The sequence below is a fragment of the Amphiura filiformis genome, chromosome 3, assembly GCF_039555335.1.
Source record: "Amphiura filiformis chromosome 3, Afil_fr2py, whole genome shotgun sequence".
Classification (NCBI taxonomy): Eukaryota; Metazoa; Echinodermata; class Ophiuroidea; order Amphilepidida; family Amphiuridae; genus Amphiura; species Amphiura filiformis.
Window position 1 is genome coordinate 81,333,001 of NC_092630.1, and position 22,086 is coordinate 81,355,086.

The 22,086-nt window shown below is 34.8% G+C and overlaps 1 protein-coding gene across 1 annotated transcript; it reads right to left on the bottom strand.

The window, feature by feature from the left end:
• Nucleotides 1–6,957: 6,957 nt before the first annotated feature.
• On the bottom strand, nt 6,958–21,692 carry LOC140147531 (AP-5 complex subunit beta-1-like). The gene is made up of 14 exons (XM_072169313.1): nt 21,510–21,692; nt 20,803–20,956; nt 20,088–20,241; nt 19,614–19,703; nt 18,670–18,805; nt 17,514–17,649; nt 17,085–17,191; nt 15,685–15,815; nt 15,024–15,141; nt 14,630–14,720; nt 12,166–12,280; nt 11,190–11,351; nt 10,033–10,145; nt 6,958–7,602 (listed from the first exon to the last, which is right to left on the bottom strand). The coding sequence occupies exons 1-14, from the start codon at nt 21,690–21,692 to the stop codon at nt 7,439–7,441; spliced, it is 1,854 nt and encodes a 617-aa protein (XP_072025414.1). The 3' UTR covers nt 6,958–7,438.
• Between the last annotated feature and the right edge of the window lie 394 nt (nt 21,693–22,086).

A 22,086-nucleotide genomic window follows, 5' to 3' on the forward strand; every position in this document is an offset into this window, starting at 1 on the left:
ATCTCTCATACATTATCACTGAAAAAAATCTGAATAAAAATATATATATATATAATGACAAAATCCGATTAAGCGGACAAAATTGATTATGGTAAGCCCTTAGAATTATACAGTGATTAGTTGACCTGAAACAAATTAACAGCGGTATATTGTGGTTTTAATTAAAACACTGAACTAATTTGGTTTGTGGTATACTTACTCTACTATGAATCCTTTGAAACAGTTTCAATATTTAATCTGCTGACACAAGATGTGTTGGTCTCTTTGTTCTTTATGTCTCATCAGGCAAAAAATGTTGACTCCAGCGACGACATTAATAAATTGAGCAAAATCATGGTCTGAGTTAACATAGTGACCGACATTAATAAATTGAGCAAAATCATAGTCGGGGTTATATTTCTGCTTTAGAATGTCAAATAAATAATATTTTGGTCTTTGAAATGTTTTTTTCTTCACATTTTGGTAAATATTTAAGTGTGGCTTCTTATTAATTGACCCCACTGATTTGCCAAAACCAAAATAGCATGGCAGTAAATCCCTGAAAATATTCCATACATTTGCTTTGTGAAGTTCAGGCCTTTCAAATGTTAGTTGGCCGGGTAGTAGCACAACAGAGCCTTTTCAGCATTATATAACTTTAAGTAAAAATTAAGATAAAATAAAAATTATCTGAAATGCCACACTTTACTTGTGCGCAAGTCAACAATATTTTTTTCCCTCATAAGTTGCTTATTTGGTGCAAGAAAATGCGCAGACAACCATCTAATTACAGTTGGGTGTACTCCTGATTTAAATTTTATACTTTAGAACTACTCTTTTGAAGTACGTTTAAAAATGAATTCAACAGAAAGTGAAAGCTCTAGTGTGGGGGTACTATGGGTATACACATAAGAATGATTGAAAAACATCAAAGTGTTATTTTTCAATAATATATTGATTTAGATAATGAAAATCGATTTTCTGGCTGCTTCGACCAACAATACTGTGTCAACCCTTAAGATCAGCCAGAGCAGTTAAATAAAGAATAATTCTTAAGTCTTACACACATACAGTCATACAAAAAAGTGATAGTCAATGGCCAAAATGGTACTCAGTAAGGGTGCACCATTTGATTTCCAGAAAAAAACCAAACTCCCATGCCCCCAGTGCATCTCTAACCAGCCCTTGAGAGCTTCAACACGTTTCTTCTAAACATCCTGCATTGCATTTATTTCCCAGTATTAGTAATCACCCATAAACATGATAACACAGTTGATTAACAAGAAGTAACCATATATTAATCATTACAGGGTGAAAGGTTTTGAATAGGTAAGATGGTACCTTAGGCCAAAAGCCCATGTGACTGCCCTTAACACTACCATGTGGGCCCTCTGTGAATCTTTGTCACTAAAGTGACATACTCAATGCTGACTTCAGCATCAATCAATGGCATTACCTATATAAAGTCTTCACAAAGTGCAACAAATGTAGATCAGTGTAACCTGAAATTTTACAACTTTGAGTTCAAGCCTGTGCAAATTGATATCTGTAGATTTCAAATCCAAGGGCCTGAATTTTGGCTTATTTTGTGCACTACTTTTAAAACACCTATTTCAGCTATCAATGTGTTCACACTGAGCACCTCGCATTACCACACTTCTAGAGCAAAAGCACATAATACTCTTAAAAGATACAATGCAAATATAAATTCATTTTGAACTGTTGGAATGCAAGGATGGTCCCTTGGAGGTTGATGATGTCAAATGTGAACCTGGAGCATAAAGCATTTTATTTGCTTGTGCTCATTGCATGCATCTGCTAAGCTTCTATTCCACTTGAGCTTACAGTGACATAGCTCACTTGCTTATCTACAGGTAATCAACCAGTAACCCCTAGGGAATTACCCAATTGCCCTTCATGTCAGTTGATACCATCTGCATTCTAGTGGTACATCAAAGGTACTTAAACAGCCTTACAAAGTAGAATTCATACTCCAGCAACTATTGATGAGCGATTGTTTTCTGACCAATGACCGAACTTGCTCTTTCAAAGAAAACATAAAACAACTAACCTCATTGGTCAAATGTCAATGGCTCATTGTTAATGACTGGTGTATCAATTCAACTAAAGAGTAACTCATGATGAACTGGGTCTATCTCCCAGGGTCCATATTGAGATTATCTTTATACTTGTAGGATGACCCTGTTGCAGTGTACCTTTGGCATTGGGATGAGACTGAGATGAGAATGTCTTGACACTTCATGCATCAATTAGTAATTAGTTAATTACATGGGTGATCAGATAGCAATGCAACACTGTCATTGTCAGCCTCTATCTGTATAATGATCAAGTTACACTCTATGTGTGAACAGTCATGACCGTTACCTTAGTCCTTTTCTAGGGTGACTACATTATGCAAGGCCACATCATGCACTAATCTGTGGGGAGGCAAAAGGGTGGCCATCTTTGAAGTATCACAGTCATTTTCTGTAGATGTGGATAACATAATTATTAGCATCTATGAAAAGTTTTTGTAATCACTAGTTGTTACTTGTGCAGTTTCACCATTGTGACAACACAACATGTGTATATCTTGAAATGCCACTGTTTTTTTAAATTTTCTACTTGTGCTTTTGATAAACTTTAAAATGCCAACTTTGTTGCCAAGACAAGATAAAGCAGGAATCTCATACATAACAGATTATACTGTTAACTCAGGCAGCAGGTCATTTTTGTACTCAGGTTGGTCATTCTCAAACATTTCTGGCCAAATTGGCTCATGTTATTACAAAATGTGTACAATACAGTATAAGTACCACATTGAGACAAAATGTTTGCTCAGTGCACCAAATATATCATGTACCTTCACTTCTACAATCTTACGACTCCATAAAAAGTAACACAGCTGCTATAAATATGCCTATAGCTTCATAACGAATAACTGTTATCACAATATTTCAACATGATTTTGGTACCCCATTTTTCAAATGTCGTTAATATTACCAACATAGTAGTGATTTTAAAGAAAAATACCCAAATTTAAAGAATTTAAAAGTTGTAGTTTAGAGCGATCAATGGTTATTACACAATCATTTTGGCACATATAACCCTCCATTACCTTTGCAAATCAATACAAATAGCTGTAACTTTTAAGTTTGGGTATTTTTCTTTCAAAACATTGCTGTTGTTAATATTGAACAAAATTGAACAAACCGGTTATCAAAATGTGCATAAATAAATCATCCTTTTTATGCTGAAATATTGTGAAAACAATTATTAGTTTATATGCATATTTATAACAGCTGCATTACTTTTTGTGCAGTCTTTAGACCTACATCTTGTACAGAGTGCATACTATTCAACACCTTATGTTACACCATATGTGAGTGTCCTGCTTCACATTCACCTGCTGTTGTCTAGGTTCACTGTCTATGTATGACACTTATCAAGCATGTGATTAACTGTTGACAACATTACCAATACAAAGCAGTAAGTATCAAGTACCGACAATCAAAATATTAACGGCTCATTGCCAAACACACTGTCACCTGTGACGTAATGAACTGTTATGTTGTTCTTGGCCATGATGATAGTACTTAGTGGTAATTGCTCCTTTCTTGTATCTACACACCCAGACTCCCTTTACAGAAATGAATGGCACATGGGCTAATATGCAGGACCATATGCAACTCAACAAGTACCTTTGATGTACGAGGGGGTATCAAAAAGTTTTAGAAATCGCCCAGAAGTGAAAGAGCTATATCAATGAAATTTTGTCAGTGCAATCACAGGTCCTTATGTACATTATGGTCCAAAAATGGTCTCATAAGTATATTTACTTTTTTAACAGGTGCCTCTAGATGCCAATAACCTGCTGCCCCAGTTACTGCGCATAAACTACAAGATTGAGAAAATTGAGGCAAACAGCATTATTAAGATCCTGCTTTTGAACGGTTGCAGTGCCTAGAAAATTGATGATGAAATGAAAGTTATCTTCGGTGGTGATTGGTATATGTCACTGTCGCATTTTGGAAAAGGAATTTTTATTTCATCACAGATTTTCTGGGCACTGTAACCCTTAAAATGGAACTTAATAATGCTGCATGCCTCAATTTTCTCAATTTTGCTGGTTATGCGGTTACATAGGCAGGTAGTGACATCTAGCTCCTGTAAAAAAAGTAAACATACTTATGAGACCATTTTTGCACCATATAGTGTACATAAGGACCAGTGATTAAACTGACAAAATTTCATTGATCTAGCTCTTTCACTTCTGGGCGATTTCTAAAACTTTTTGATACCCCCTCGTACCTCTCTAATATGTAAGTGAGTACAGTGAAACCTTGTTAACACAAAGAACCTGAAAAAAAAACCACCACTGAAACCCATATTTTTTGCCATTTTCTGTGAATTTGATTCAGAAATAGGCTGAAAAACACTGAAAACATAACAAAAAACACTGAAATCAGCTAAAACGCTGAAAATTTTCATGCCTGAATTATAAGTTGACATTCAATTGAAACCATTCACTACTTGCATGGTTCCGCCATTATGCACCATGTGCGGGGAAAGCCTCAAACTGACAGCATACATGAAAGGAAGAATTACGTAACCTTACACAGAATGTTATATAACTGGTTCAATTCCCATTCATGTATGCTGTCAGTTTGAGGCTCTCCCCGCACATAGTGGATAATGGCAGAACATACAAGTAGCGAATAGGTTGACATAAGATAATTGGGTTATTGCTGTTGAAATACACATACCTCCTATGGAAGACATGACCTTAATCTCCCATGTAGGGGATTTGAAATTCATATGGGGTTACCTGAATGAGTGATTTGAAATCTACACCTGTGTGGGAGATTAATGTCATATCTTCCATAGGGGGTGAATATCCCAATGAACCAACAGGAATTCCTTGCTTGAATGAATAGCAATTATATGCAACAGGTATCTCAACAAATAATAATGCTAATTGCTCATTTTTTCCCAGACAACTACATTATATCACCACTAAGTGATCACAGCAGGTGGATTGGAGCTGTGACGTAAATTGATGTTTTCTATCACAAATAGTTACATTTCAATTATATTAAATAGCTTTATGAGTATGCTAAATGGTCCTGTGATGTATGAGCAATTAAGCACACTTATGTTGATATCACAACAAAAGTTCTTAAAAAGTTCTTTTAACCTTTGGAATGAAAAAAACCCCAATTATGATGATTAAAATCATCATAATTGGTTTTTTCATTTCATAAGTTCATAGCCACCAACACTAAAACATAGCGCATGCACATATATACATATCACTATGTATTACATTATGTAACCTTGTTGGTACCACAACAGGCTATTTTTGTGTCTCACAAAATATTGTACTGTGAAAAATTAAATGACCTTTTATTCATTGTTCACACTTTGTCAATTATTGAACTGTTTCTCTTTATCTTAACCTTCCTCACATATACAGAAGGAATATATCAATAATTTTACTGCAGGTTTTTGGAGTGTGGAAAGTGCAAAAATAATTTCAGTGTAACTTTGATAGTACATTCCAGAAACTCATGACATGGCTAATTATTGCATATGTGGATGTTCACAAACCCATTAGGTGCTGCACTTTGCTAGGTTAATATAATCGTTATGATAACAAGCAATTAGCAAAAATTGGCAATAACAATCCCATTTGCAGGCAACACAGTCAGGGTTACTTTAAAGGTGTAACTCACATTGTAAATAATCAGTAGAGTGTGAATGCATTCTCAGGGGGTTACTATTATCCAAAAGTGAACAAGATTTTAAATACACATTTAATTAATTTACCAATTCAGGAGTCCAGTAGTGCTGGCAGCAGCATATATTAACTTTCATTTCTAAAACATTATACACAAAATGTACTATTCAAGAAATATGTAATTGCACAAGGTTATTATTAATAAATTCTTGACATTACAGTGACAGAGATAAGGATTTGTGCTGCATCTTATGCTGGTACAAATTAATGCTATCAAAGAACATCCATATACCCAGCAGCTACAAAGACTGTTTCCGCATTGTACATAGATCCGTCAAATCATATCCAGGCCTAACTGGTGTAACCCTATTACTAATTTGAAGGCACAACAAAATCTTGCATTCCTGAAAAGTGTTCTGAGGCTTTGTAAATTTGACCTATTGATTTGTCAGTTCTCAGTTTTTCATTCTGACATACTCTCCCATTGCAGTGTCCGGGTGGGGGGTGGGGGGGGCACTGTTAAGTCATCTTTTGACAATTTGTGCATAATTTTTTATACATTTTGATAAATGTTTTAAAGCCATTTTTGATTTTTCCCTTTCTGATCCCCAGAACCACAGTAGGTAGTTGAGCAGTATTAAATTTTAAGTCATCATTACTTCTTAATACTGTTCCATTGTCAGTAAATTATGCATGAACTTAGGTTTTCAACATTATGCTGACAATAAATATTTTATAACAAATTTGGAGCCAGTGTTGATATTTGACACATGAAATCAAATTCCTTCACACTCAGTTGTAATAAATATTAATAAAACACTAATGACTGTGCATCAGTTATTATGAAAGTGGTGTGAAAATGTTATCATTTTCCTCTTGGAACTACACAACATGACCGACATTCCCAGGTCCAGAATTAAATGTTTAGATTACCTAATAAATAAGTGATGCACAGTCATTAACCTGAGAACCATCACTTTTCTATTTACCTCTTTACACCTGTAACACATTTTCTTCTTCTTCTTTTATTATCGACATCTTTCATTTTCCCTGTCAAAAATCAAATAGTCCTAGAGGGACTTATTGATAGCAACCAATTACAATTGCACTTAACAACACAATCTTCATTAGCAGGCCCGTAACCAGGATTTATCTTTTTTTTGGGGGGGGCTGATTTTGAAAAATGCATAGAAACCCTATTTTTTCGCTCCCTACGCTTGCAAATGGGACTTTTTGGGCATTTGGGGATGGGCGTAAGTAAGAAGGGGATGGGGGGGGGGGGCGGCATATGCCCAAGCCCCCTGGTTACGGACCTGTTCATTAGGGAGAGGGGTGAAGATTGCACACCAGGAGGCTGAGTTGCAAAAGTGCCCAAAATATCATTGTGGCACAACTTGAAAATTGTAGAAAATACCACTACTGCAAAAATGGAAAAGTTGACAAAATACTACTTATATGTGATGCGATCAAGCAAATGTTTTGAAAACTCTTTAAATGCTCATATCTTTGGAACTGGTTGTCCAATTTCAACGGGGTTTTCTGCAAAATGCTGCTATGTAAATGCTTTTTAATATCCTATAAGAAACTGAAAATTTAATATTTCCGAGTTCCGACTGATTTTGCTTGATCTCATCATATAGTGTAATTTAGCCTGCAAAAAAGCATGATGCCACATCATATTGCACATTACTGAATCAAACCAACTAGATGATAATCCCATCACCTTGTTGCATCCTTCTCTACCTCAAGTAAATACTCATTGACCAATGGTAATATTGTCCAGTTGTCTGTTGCTATAGAAACCACCACTCTCTCCTGATTGGGAGTCACTTTGAAAAGCAGATGCCATGATGGTGGTAGAAATATGCCAATGTGGATGGTATCTGTGGAATAAACAAAAAGAATGAAAACAAAAAAGAATGACATGATTTTACATTGCTACCTTGCATATTGGTTGTTATTTTGGTCACACAATGTTTGTACAAATACTGATTTTGGATGAATTTGAGGGAGTTGTGTTCTGTAAGATATGACGATATGGTTGGGCATGTCATGACTTGTTTCAAGATATACAATAATTTGGCTCCAGTAGTGGACACACAAAGACGAAGCTCTTCTTTAAGAATGCTCATACACAATCCACACAAAGACATTGTTCACACATATAAAAGTCATATATGTGGTACTTCTTTGTGCAGGCTGTGCAACCACAATTCATGCAATCAAAACAAGTTCTCTTGTCCATACTTTTGAAAAGGCTACATTGAAAAAAAGCGATTGGAAAAATGTTAAATGTACCATGATCATCATCTAACTAAACAACACATATCTTAAATTTCCATACCTGCCAACCCTAAAACCTAACAAATAGGGACAAATGAGAGAAAAAAATAGGCACATTCCTGAACTTCCTATACATTACTATAGTTATATTTTTGCAAAAATAGGGACACATGGTAAAATCGCTCTCTTTTATGCATTTTGTTTCAATAAAATTAAATTAAATTAAATAGGGACAGTTGGCAGGTATGCATTTCATAGCAATTACGTAAACATATTTCACAGAATAATGCTATGGAAATGAAATCAACTTGACACATTTTATGATCCAGTCAGTACCATCTGTTAATACAAAGAGTTGAATATTTTTTCCGAGGGATATCAAAAGGGTTATTACCCACAACTGTCTACTTTCCCTCTCCTATGCATGTGAAATGTGGTCAATAGTGACCGTTTTTTACAAGAATTCTGTACAGTGCAATTTTTGTGGCTTTTTCATGCTTCCATAAGATATATTGTGAACATTATTTCTACCAGCCTTGCATTTTAAATTATTTTTTACGACTGCATGTATGATTTAGTATTCAGATGTTAGTGAGAAAATATATTGTGGATTTTTTTTTCAACAATTGGGTCCGTGTGTGGGGTGGGGTGGGGTGGGGTGTGAGTATGTATTTGCAGTCAAACGAGGACACACACATGGCAATTCACATTTAAACAGTGGACCTCTCTGCAATGGCTGATCCTCTTTGGTTCAAGGAGGTCTGCAAATGATCACAATTGCATGTATAATGCAATTTCGAGATATGTCCTCTGTCATACTAGATCAATTCTCTTCCAATCAACATCAGGCAGGGCAAAACATTGAACATCTTCAAAACATATTTAAAAGCTGAGTTGTTTGTTTAATTTTTTGCTTGTCTGGAAATTATTTTGTTTAATATGTAGAATGCCAATGTATTATTATCTATGTGTTTATTTGGAAAGCGCTATGATCCTATATAAATGCTTGGTTGTATTATATTGTACGTAAAATTTCATCTTATATACATACGCACAAAAAATGGCGAACACCAGTAGGTGGGGGTGTGTGTGTGGGGGGGAGGGTGTGCTGGGGTAATAGCAAGCTTATTGGTAAAACTAAGCACTGTATTGAGTGATATGGTGCCAGTAAAAGGTATGTATGTTATATAGAGCCTGTAAAAGGTCTGGCTACCATCCAGCAGTGGAACATAAACAGCTGATAGTAATGATGATAACATCATCATTTTTATTACATTCTGGTGGCAATAACATTACATAACAGCATATGTTGTATGTAGCTTTCCTAGATTTGTACAATTTAACACTGGTTGTCATAGATGAAATAAAAATTACAGTTTATGCTTGTGTTAGGATTAAAATTTCCCAGACACATACTTTATATGTGGTGTATAATATGCTATTGTTTGGATTACATGACGCTTGATTAGGCTAAAGAAATGGTTATGTCTCAAAACCCACGCGCGTGTTCGTTTTTTTAGCTCATCCATGTCAGCGAAAAAGGCATATTCATTTTTTATTTCCTTTTTTTTAATAGTTTTTGCTGTAAAATCATGACATTCTGAGACAAAGTTGGAAGAAAAGTTACTTGATTCGATACTCGCATTGCATAAAACAATTAATGTTTGTACTTCAATTGTGTAAATCAACCACAATTTTATCCTGTGTACTTTTTAAAACTAAAAAATTACATCGTATTTCAAAATTTAGTTAAAAAAAACATAAAAATCTTTAAAAAAACACCTCATTCCGCATTCGTTTTTAAAACTGCCATGAGCTTTGAGACATAACAATAAGCCTTATCCATGTTCACAGTTGTGTTAAGATTTGTGTGATATAATGTGTGATAAGTAACATACAAATGGACTTGCATAACACACCCAAAAACACAATGAAAGCAGGCTAATGTAGTTGCTAACAATTTCAGGCTCTATATAACATACATCATTGGTAGCTTAGAAGCTTTCTGAAAGAGATTATTTCCGGTATACCTTTGTTGTGTGAAGGAACCACATAGTCCTTGAGATGACGATTCACTATGTCACTTATTTGTTGCCAACTACATAGCAGGCTGCATACAGATTCTGCACATGTGGTGTTGGTACTGAGAAAGGAAAGAAAAGATAACAGAGATCCATTAGTGTTGCTTTGTTGGGCTATTATAACTGATTCAATTTGGATTACAAAAGGAATCCGGGGAAATTAAGGGAATTCCCCTTTCACACACAATAAAAATTCACACAATACAATTGTTAGTTATTTGTATTTACTAGGGGCTTTCCTTTGATGTAAAAACTGTGTCAATTTAATTACACATTTTTGAATTTGATTAAAAGCTATATTGTAACACTTGTAATAGGAGAGTATTTCCAAAATGGGGTTATACTTTGATCAGCTCGTAATCGGCTGGCCTTATTAACAACATTGCGGATTAATATCAAAATATTTTATTTTGAGAATTGTCTTGTGACATCTCACCAGAAGCATCACAAATTAGTAATTCAAGTCCTATTCTTTATCTACTTTCTTTAACAGCCATAATATAGACTAGATAGGTCAACTGATGACACTCTTAACATGGTTCTACACTTCAGCGTAGTGGTAAAATCCTAACATTTCCCACCTATAACGAGCTGATCAAACTATAGGGTAGGGTAGGGGAGGGGAGGGGGGATTAATAAGGCATATCAGAACAGTTTGCAAAGATTCCATGTAGCTATATGCCAGTACCACAAATCTATGTGTATTAGCATATCTCTCAGACTGCACCTGTTGTCCTGACATTCCACTTAGTGGCTCTATATAGAGCTATCAATTTACAAGTCTGGAAAAAGTAGTTGAAATCACAAAAACCTGATGTTTTTTTTTGCAATCTGCTATGTTGCATGTGATCTGATCAGAATTCTGCAGGTAAATGACCCACTAGGCTAGTCATGTGATATTTGTCAGCAAGGAGTATGATGGAATCAGATGCACCATGGTAAATTTCCAAAAACTCTCCTGAATTAGATAAAAATATCAAAAATTGACCTCATCATCTTCTTTTTCTCAGAATTGCAAAAAATGACTTAGGCAATAAGGTTATGAGGGTGACGATATGTACCACTGTTGGGTTGTGTTAATCCCATGCCAGGACACTAACACTTACCTATCTTCTTGCTCCTCATGGACGTAATCCCATAAAGCTGTAAAAACGGTGACTTTCTTATCTTGTACCACAGGAAGAGGCAGAAATATATCACCAAAGTTGACCTCTAAAGCATCTGGGTGGCACGCACATGTTTGACTTTCACTGTTACTAAATACAATACTGTAAACAACAAAAATAAATTAGTCCATTTTATTTCTAAGTTTGTAGGAAATATACTGATTAAAAAAAGATTAGGTATCGCAACCAACAAAGCCAATATGGTCACCAGTTCAGTAGGAGACTAATAGAATAGCCATGGAAAGTATAAGAGCTAGTGTGTGGTGAATAACCCAGCAAAATATTGGACAGAAAATGTTTATATGTAAGGTTATATAAACATTTTAATTCCATTTGGAAACATTTTCAAAAACTTTTGGAAACATTTTCAAAAACTTGACATAAAATATTTTAACATAATGTTATTAAGTGTTAGCAAAATATTTTACAAAAATGTTTCCCAAAAATATTTTGCAATAACATTTTGACAACATCTTAAAAATGCTTCCTGACCAATCAACAAAAATTGAGATACCATCATGCAAAATGAGTTGGATATCCAATATTGAGTGAACACTCAATTGAATATACTGGTGTGGGATTGCTTGGAGCCTATTACATCTGCATATTATGTCAAGTCATATTATTACTAGATAGCAATTTAGGTCTTTACATCATTATGAGACAGTGATTTGGGCCTATGTAATCTTTTGTAAAGAAATGTTTAAAAATGCCATTCTTTTATTCAACCAGTAAATTTTGTTTTGTTCTGCTTTGTTTGTCTTCCATCTTGATTTTTATCCCGTTAATGTAATAAATCAAACAAAAGAGAATTATACAAGCTGAGCTTTCATCTGCTACATCTAGATTATGGTGTACTATTAGCACCTGTTGTGAGTGGACAGATGTCTGGTTAGTGTATGATATTTTCACCTACCTGACAGGCATCTGAGCAGGAATTGGTTGTAGAGGGCAGAAGTTAAGGGTGATCTGTTGACAACCTACTTGTGGCTTGCCTGATGTGTCTTTGAATAATGATACTAATGAGAGATCTGTGGCAAGGAAACAAAAACAAACAGTTACATTGGTCTAAAGAGTAATGTTGGCAATGACAAAGCAAATTCTCAGATGTAATGTTAAATTATGTTTTAGCCATTCTGAATGGATTGTCAGCCTTTGTAAGATTAAGTCAAGTATTTTCAAACACATGTACATGTCTTACATTATCCAATCTAATCTAATCAGATCAAAAGTACTCATACAATTGTGGGCTTGTAATATATTTTAAGTGATATCAACATTTTATCTACTTATTAACAGGTAAAGATTAAAATTTGTTCATCCTATCAACCCAGAGAACTAAGTATAATAATTTCATCCCTATGTGATCTTTTCATAACTTTAATGAGTGCTAATGAATATGATATTGTTAAAGATGTTGTAAGTTTCATGTCTAAAGCTTATACTATTCGTAGTAATGATATGTAAATTCATAACACACATTTGTGGTCTCGGGGCCCACTCAGGTCAAACTATTTGTTTGAAAGTAAAACATCTTTAGGACCGACGAACGTTAGATTGACTCAAACTGGATGTGTTGGAGACTATCCATATCAATGGTGTTGTACGCATGTGTATTGGGTCAATTTCTTGCTCTCGTACTGGCTCATATATATCGTGCATTTTTTTATATATAATTTTTCGTATTTCATGACTTGATAGACCTTTAAAAAAAATATTTTAGTGTACACAGTTAATCTTGATATGTATTGTATATGTTTTTGTTCTGTGTAATTGACTACACCTTTATATTTGGTATTTGTCAATAAAATCTGAATCTATATGTGACAAACAACCTTCAGAAATCTAATTCCTATGGATTTTGATCTTCTGCTCTTCTCCAGCATGCTTCTGTTGGTTAGAGCGTCATGCTGGTATTACGAAGGTTGCCAGTTCGAATCAAGTCATATGCACTAATTTTTTGTGTGTGGTTTTTTAAACGTTTATTTGTGCTGGTTGCTTCAAATACTCAATACTAATGTCACTATCAGGGCCGTCGCTAGATGGGGGGTATGGGGGTGTGACACCCCCCAATACACAATTTTGTTGGCAAAATTAGACTGCCGTCGGCAAAACCATATGACTGTCGGCAAATGTAGTCAAAGGTATGTGTGATTGTCGGCAAATTGTGAGAGCCATATAACAGATTAATGTGTTACGAAATTGTGTTGTTGTAATGTAATAGACATACTGTGAATGGTATAGTAGTTACTAGTTTAAACAAAATGTTTGAAAATTTTTTGACTCCTACCCCCCCCCCCACTTTTTAGATTTCTGAGCACCGTCCTGGCTATAAAAAATTTGGGTCAACAAAAAAAGAGCTTGTTTCCAAAAGGCGCTAAATCCATATTAATGAAATAGGAGAAAATAAATGTTTTTTAAATTAAAAGCCTTATAGGTATGTATTCATTTATTTTTTGGTTTTAAATGTTAGTTCTCATGTCAGTAACTACAAAAACACCTGTTTTTGAGATCCTGATTATAATGTGTAATTGTAAGTATTCTTTTATTAATCCGCTTGAAGTGGATTTAGCGCCTTTTGGAAACAAAATATCCAATAACCGTGGATTTAGCACCTTTTGGAAAAAAAATATTCAATGATATTCAAAATAATTTGCAATATTAAACAAAATACACACAAATATTTTTTATAAATCAAACTGCACTTTATTTCAACAATGTAATGATAATTATTCACCAAACGCTTGAAAATGTGAGAAAATTGTGCAATTTTTTTTTTTTTTTTTTTACAACGACAATTCTGTCAAATCATTCCATTTTACGCGCAAATTGTCGTCTGTGCTTGCTAGGAGTGTAGGGGTGTGTGTACAAGTTGAAATTCTAAACTTTTGTGATTTAAATTTTGATCAATAGTTGCCTTGTCAACTGGAGAATAGTCCTATGCAATTTTAGTCTTTAACGGCCTACAGAGCACAGTGATTGGTCGGTTGGATTTAGCGCCTTTTGGAAAAAAACGGAAATGGATTTAGCGCCTTTTGGAAAAAAAGTCAAATTGATGGCCCACCCTGTAATGGGATTGAGCTCCTTTTGGAAAAAATAGTTTGATTCCATGAAACTAATGCTATAACACTATACATTGGTACCAATAACTCAATTTTTTCCAAAAGTGGATTTAGCGCCTTTTGGAACCAAGCTCTTAATTATTTATTTATTTATTTACAAAAAATTTTCGTCGGCAAACCATACTGTACACCCCCCAAATCATATTGGTCTAGCGACGCCCCTGGTCACTATAAACTAAAATGTAAGTAGGGAGCATTTGTAAGATGAAGATTTCCTTTCTCATAGTTGCTGAATTTTGCACCCTGATTAGCCCTCACCTTGTATGTGCTTGTAGTTAGTAGGTGTCTCTATGTGCACAGCTAGAGCGTACAACTTCTCCATCTCCACTGGAACACTCACTTCTTTATCCTACAGATAGTATAACATTATAAAAGTGATCGCAAAAGCATAAGGAACACAAATTGATTGAACCACATCACTATCATTTAAAATGTGTTTCACCTATTAGTACCTGTATACCTCAAATATATCAGAATAAATGTGCCGCCAGGACTTCTAAAATAAAACATAATTTTACATGAGTGTGAACACAACCAGTATAACTGGTTCCAAATGAATTCCAAACAAAAAAACACCAATACCCCAAATGTCCCCCATCTCTATATAAAGATGACAGGGAGTCCTGATTCTCTTTATGGTCAGTAAACTCACATAATGCAAGAAGTAGTCCATCTGTATTACTGGCTTTGATTTAGCTGTTCTCACTGTTTTCAGGTACTGGTCAAATGTGTCGTATGCTATTTCTTCTGTTTGGATTTTCCTGGAAATCCTGTAATATAAAGAATGAAACATACAATTCTTAATGAATGAAAACATACAATGAAAGCAGTAACACATTTCAAAAGTCATAAATTAACTAAAGAATTGAAGTCTTTGTCCATGTACCTTCTATATTGACAAGCAATAGAGAACCGCATACTTTGGATAAGATGTTGAAATGGGGATTTCCAAGGACTTTAAATTGATCACTTGAATTGCATTAACCAATTCCAACTACACTTTTTCTGAGTAATTTAAAACCAAAATGCACTCAAAACTAGTCATGTGTATCTAAAAAGATGAATTAGTAACAATAATGAAAAAAATGACAACAATGAGTGTTATGGAAATCTCTTTGTTGATTTGAACAATAGCACTTGCATTGGAAAGTGATGTTTTGTGACATGTATAAACTAAAAAGCAGCATAGGACTAGTTCCACGAGATGAGCGAAATTGCAATGAAGTGGAAAACAACCATATTTTCAAAAGCAAAAATAACAGCATAAGTTCAGTTTTATGATATGTAGTGGCTGACTTCCATTTATTTCTTACCTTGTTAGTTTTAGAATAGATTCTTGTAGATGCATGACAGGTGGTGCAATAGTGAATTGTGCACCGCCCGTGACTAGCCTGGTTACACTCTGTGTTGGGTCTGTGCCAGTTGATGATAGGATGTTGGAGATCTACAAGAAAGTTTGAAGAAATTTAAGATTAAAGTTTAGCAAAAATAACACAAATATAAGATTGATTTTGAGGCATGTCAAGAAGTGATATTGATGGTTTCTCTTCCCTGTGCTTGTTACTAGATGGCAATTCAAATGATGCACTACTGGAGTTAAAATGCATCACTTTAATCACTCTTTGTAGACAGAAAGTTGACGAAACACACATACTTAAACTGGATCTCTAAAGATACACTCCCATGAAATATATAAGATAAAATAAAACGAAGCCTGAAAAAGGTACGCTTGGTACCGAAAATTTGCTGCTAATGTACAACTTTTTCCCGTCTCCGTTCGTTTTATTTTACTTTAATCACTCAATGTGTTTCATCATCCAAAATATAATATGGTGCACATAACAAAATGCGGGTTGACTTGGGAAATGAGAAAATTCTGAAGTTAATTATTTTTGGTAATGTTATTTGCCATGTCATGCATATTACATCATGAGGAGGATCATTGATGCCTATAATGGAATATGCTCTTTGGGTTCTGTAACATAGGAAGAAGGTTGGGTGATAGTTACTGACTGGGTGACAGTACATACCATTCTTTTTAGTACCTCTTATGGTAACCATTCAAAGCATGATGCAATCACACTAAATGTCATCGCTAAGTATTCTAGTCATCTGCTCCACAGCTGATTAGTACTTAAAAGGTGGGTAACCTGATTGACAGCATCATCCACCATCAAAATATGGATTTTGGTATCAGGTGAAAGCTGATATTTTTCTCATTAACATATTGGCATTTCAAATCGGTATATTTTCGTAGAAATCATCAAAACACTGTGAAATTAGTCTAGACTGTGGTATACCACGTTTTAGACTAATTCAACACTTTTTTGATGATAGCTTTGGAAATACCCGATTTGGAACTCCTAATTTCAATATGCTAATGAGACAAATAGGAGCTCTCATTCGATATCAGAATATTACATGATCATGATGATTATCATTGATAAAAACACTGTAGTCTTCCTGTATCATGCTGTATAAATGTCAGATATTCCATAAGGAATATTAGTCACATTTACAATGAAAATTTCTCTGATCTTTTTGCATGAATGTTTTAAAGGGACAACATTTTATGTTATATGTAATTTTTAAAGAATTCAATTTTCCAAATATATCAGGTCACCTTCCTTCTTGGCATCTCCATTCCATATCAATGCCAGTCTTACTATGTCTTAGAAACATAATTGTATTGTGTGCTGCTAATATGACATACCTTTTCTGATGATAAATTTGTGAGCATGGCATAGTAGAACCGAGCTCTATCTCGTATGTCTAAATCTTGGTAGTCTGTAAACATCACAAACAGCAAGTCACCTAGCTCTGTCATAATCGAATACAACACAAAATAGTGTAATATATTAGTATATTCTTATCCAGGCAAGCTAAACTTTAAGGACTAAATTAATTACGGTATTGCTGCAAAGTATCTCCTGATACGTTACAACTGAATGGATCCTCAGTGTAGAGGTAGAACCCACAAACCTCAAACATAACCCTTCACCTATGTTTATGGCAATCTATAGAAATTATTTGATGTACATTGTACAAACATTATTCTGAAAGGGTATATTTGTATGTTTTTCCAGTCTATGTTCTCTCTTCCAGTTTTTGTTCATTGCAAGTTGCTTGACAAACTACTGACCTTTAAAGATATCATCTGTATCATGAAATCGCATGATGCTGTGGCAAACAGACAATATTGCATTCCCTAGCAACCAGTTGCCCTCTGACCCCAAGGATGTAGAATGTAGTAATGTGTGCAGGTATTGCAGACTTGCCTGTGAAGAAAAATATAAAGAGTTTTTCACATATGAGTCTTTCTGCTTTTAAATGCATGTCTGTACAGAGCTCTGCAACAAGCAGGTTTTTATGTTTTGGTTCAACAAATATCACTCTCCACACATTTCTGAATTCATGGCTAGTCCTACTACAATCCATTTGACTTCCTTGTGATACACACAAAGGGGGTGCCTCTGTGCACGATGCAGTGTAAGGTTACTGCACCCTACAGACACACTGGCTTTGCTTGTGCCTTTGTTTCGAGGCAGCCGAACGGCCTATAGCTAGTTGGGATACAAGAAATGATCAATGTTGATGCATTGGGGTTTTGAACCTGTTACCATACTATCAAATTCACACTATGAAGTGAAATCATAAAGCTGTATGCATGTTTTTGAGCTTTTGACAAGCAGCACTTGGGCTTGGATAAACAATCATTGATAAGGGTGCATATATATGACCACCTTTGGAGAAACAAAGTCAAATTTTTGGTAAAAACATCTTGTCAAGTTTTCTTTACTTCACAGCAGATGAGCATAATTAAGAGTACTAAAACAGCTTAAAGCATGTCAGATATATCCTTAGAAATACAGTTCTGCATTAAAAATTTGATTTTATAAATATTATTGTTTGCTTGTCACGTTTTAATAACTGCATGTTACTTGTAGCTCAAGTAATGTCAAACATACACCACTTTCTTTTTCATGTTATAGTGTTTATGAATTAATGGTTCATTTCTCTTTCATCACATCGATATGTGGTTATAAAACACAAGCACAGTGGCGTAGCAAGCAGGTGGAGAGGGTGGATGAAGTCCATAGGCCTCAAGAGTTTAGGGGTCCCAAGCAAAAGCGAAAATTAAGTAAGGGCTATTAAAGGAGATGTTAAAAGGGCCCGCACTGCTCTCTTGTCTATGGGCCTCAAACGCTCTTGCTACGCCCCTACACAAACAACCTTATGCAGTTAGCTGGATACACTTTGTCATTCAGCCAGATGGGCATAATTATGTTGTCCCTCACCTTGGGAGAGATTTGTGTTTCTTGAGCAGCTCTTTCTAATATCATCAAATTAAACTCCAGGTCATCATGGATTCCACTGGGTTGTAGCATCATCAAATTGGTTGTCAGTTCCTGTAGAAACTCAACTGGAAATTTACTGACAAAATTTAAAGAAAAAATGCATTAATTACATATGTATTTCAAATACGGGAACTTACTTTGTGCAACTTTGCGACATTGTGTCTGGAACCACCAAACTTCATCAGGCAATTGACCCACTATTCCAGTATTTGATTAAATTCCAACAACACATCCTTGCTATGATTACAATCACTGACAAGTCAAGAAATGGTTTAGAAAGTGTCAGAATCATTATGCATCAAAGTGTATAGGAAGAGAAATCCACACTACTTGCTGATGGTTAGAAGTAACCTTCTGATTCAGTTGGCCCCAAGGTCAAATGACTACAAATCATAGTGCCCCGGTCTGTGACACAGTCTGCTCCATGGGGCCAAAGGAGGCATTTTTGAAAATTGAGTTACTATAATTGTTACCATAACAAACATTAGGCTGTCACATACTGAATACACCAAAGGTCTAGCATACTAGCATAAGTTTTGTAATGTCTATTTTCTTATTTCAGTGGTTTTTTTTTACTTTACTCCATATTTTCACCTCTATCTCAATTTTAAATTTGCCACTTTTGGCCCCCATGTACCAGATTTTTTTTTACAACAACTGAGTGGAATCCAACAGAAAACTTCAAATAGGTGAAGTATCTTGTAACATATTTGACTTCAGACATAATTGTGAGCATTACTTTCTTAGACTTACAAAAAGCAGCCATTTTGGTGTGGCTATTCTTTGAGCACACCACTGCATTGTTAAACATGTATGGCCAGATCTGCAAACAGTCTGACTTAACAAGTGTTATACCTGCAATGTGTCCTTACATGCACACTTACCTATCAGGTGTTACCTTCCTCACACACTCAATGAAGTTGATGGTATGAGGTGCAAATTTGGAATGCTCTATCACTATATTCAGCAAACATCTGCAATAAAAATACAGTGAATCACTAGCATCTTTACAATAAATTCACCTGATTATATAGTATTCACAAGTCTTACATTAATGTAACCTAATTTTAAGGGTTGCTGAAAGTTCTAGATACAAAGAATTACCTCCATATGTGTGCTTGAAAATGGCATGCTCACAGCTTCTGCTACATTATGAGAACAAACAATAAAACAGCAGGTACTGGTTTCTACTGATCAAGATGATGTGATGATCTATTTACCATGGCAATTACTAATATGACTAACATTGCCTAATATGTTATACAGTTTGTGTCCCTGTGTGCCATTTGCATATGGCATTTGTCATAGCCTAACAACCTGTAGTAGTGCACACTCAACTCCCTGGTATGACTACCTACTTGTATATATCCTGTTGTAGCATTGTCTTATGATGCCTTTGGTAGTATTTAAACATAGCTCTGTATAATGTTCTAGCTGGCCTGCCTGGGATCCCATAATGTATGGATTTCTGTAATGGTAATAAGCACCCAAATAGTGTTGATGCTGCTGAATCTGAAACAAACAAATATAATAGAAGAAAGACATCAAAATAGAGGCAATAATGTCAATAATAGTGACAATTATGGTTAATTCCTTCAAACATTTTTGTGTAAAAAACTAAATTAACTTCACTTCTGACATTTACTCTGATATTTGACATACTTGAATGTGTAACATTTAACAATAATAAGATGATGACAGTGTGGTAATGTCAACCAATTTACAGATATTAAATATAAGATTCTATTAAATATAATATGTGACACGATCAAAGGAAATGAGTCGGATGTCGCTAATATTGATTTTGAGATATTAGCAAAGAAAGTGTTAAAATTCTTTTGTTTTATATTGTTTTTAGCGATTGATAAATTGACATAACTTTGCAAAGAAAAGTCTTATTAACATGAGGTTTTCAGTTTCTGAAAGCTCTCAATGTGCTCTTTAGAAACAAATGTAAAACTCATTTTCGACCAGGGTCGACATGTGACTCATTCCCCTTGATCATGTCACATATTACAAGTCAATTTTAACAATCTTTGATTCAGAAATAAAATTATATCAATATTGACTTACCCTGTATTTCCTGAGGTGTATAGCATTGACTGAGGATGTTGAGTTTCAGCATAGTAGTATCTTGTCCATCAAAGATTTGAGGGAAGAATGCTGGATACAAGCTATCATTCAGAATACTGGGCAGATTGGAATCTCTACTAGATACAGCTGCAGGCTAGGAATAACACAAAAAATACGTAACTTAAGATACCAACATTGGTAATTGAGATTTGATCAAATCAAAAGGTGCATAGAAAATTACTTGTGCAACCTTGTGTTTGGTTTCTGGAACATTTGCTTTAATTTTAAGAGCTTGGCCACCATTGTTACCTATTGCTGGGCCTGACTGTCTGTCCCCATGGAACAAACAAAGTTCATTTGAACTACCTTAGAGATGCCAGTGTTGTAAATGAAAAACTTTCATTCATCTAAGGATGGATTGTCCTGTTGTATCTGGGCTTGTTGCTTCTGAGATTTTTACCCATAATTCAATAAGTTGTGAATTATCAAATAAGCTTATACTGATTACATGGCTGATGAGCACCATGTCTCATCCTCTACATTCCTTTCGCAAAACAAACACATAATTGAATAAATACTATATGATCATTCCCCATTTTCAAGCTATGGTATAATACTATCAAATTTGTTTTTGAATTTTGATTCTCTCCAACAGATTGCAAAGCATACAATGTACAAGAATGACATGGTAAACAATTTTGATTTACCTTATTTTCTGGGAAGTGTTGCAGCCAATGAAAGTAGAGAAGACGATGTCCAGCTGTGAGTGATGGATGATTGGCACATGTCAGAAGTCTGCGTAACAAGATGTACTCCTCCTGATCATTCATCAAGCCATGACCAAACTGATGCTGCAAGATGATTAATGTATACGAGTCAACCTCTTTCATACTGATCTCTGTTATCCAGCTGAATCATCTTATACAGAAGTGTTTATGACACTTTTATCTCTTTATTTTCATGCTTCAAAGCATTTGAAGGATATCTCTTTGCTTTTAGTAGCATGGTGTACAGTGCTATTATTAATAGCACTATTTTGGCGTCTCCCAATTTTAATACTTTTGACAGTCACTGCAGGAATAATTCTCTCATCCTGATTTTAAGGCCAGTGTTTGGTTCCATCATGTACAAGGACTAAATGAGCAAATCATGTATGAACAAGGCACATTATATCCGACTGATATATATGAAAAGCAAAGAAACAATGAGATTGACTTTATCAAAACAATAATATATGCTTGTTACCTTTTTGTGTATATTATATATTTAGTGTTACAAGTAATT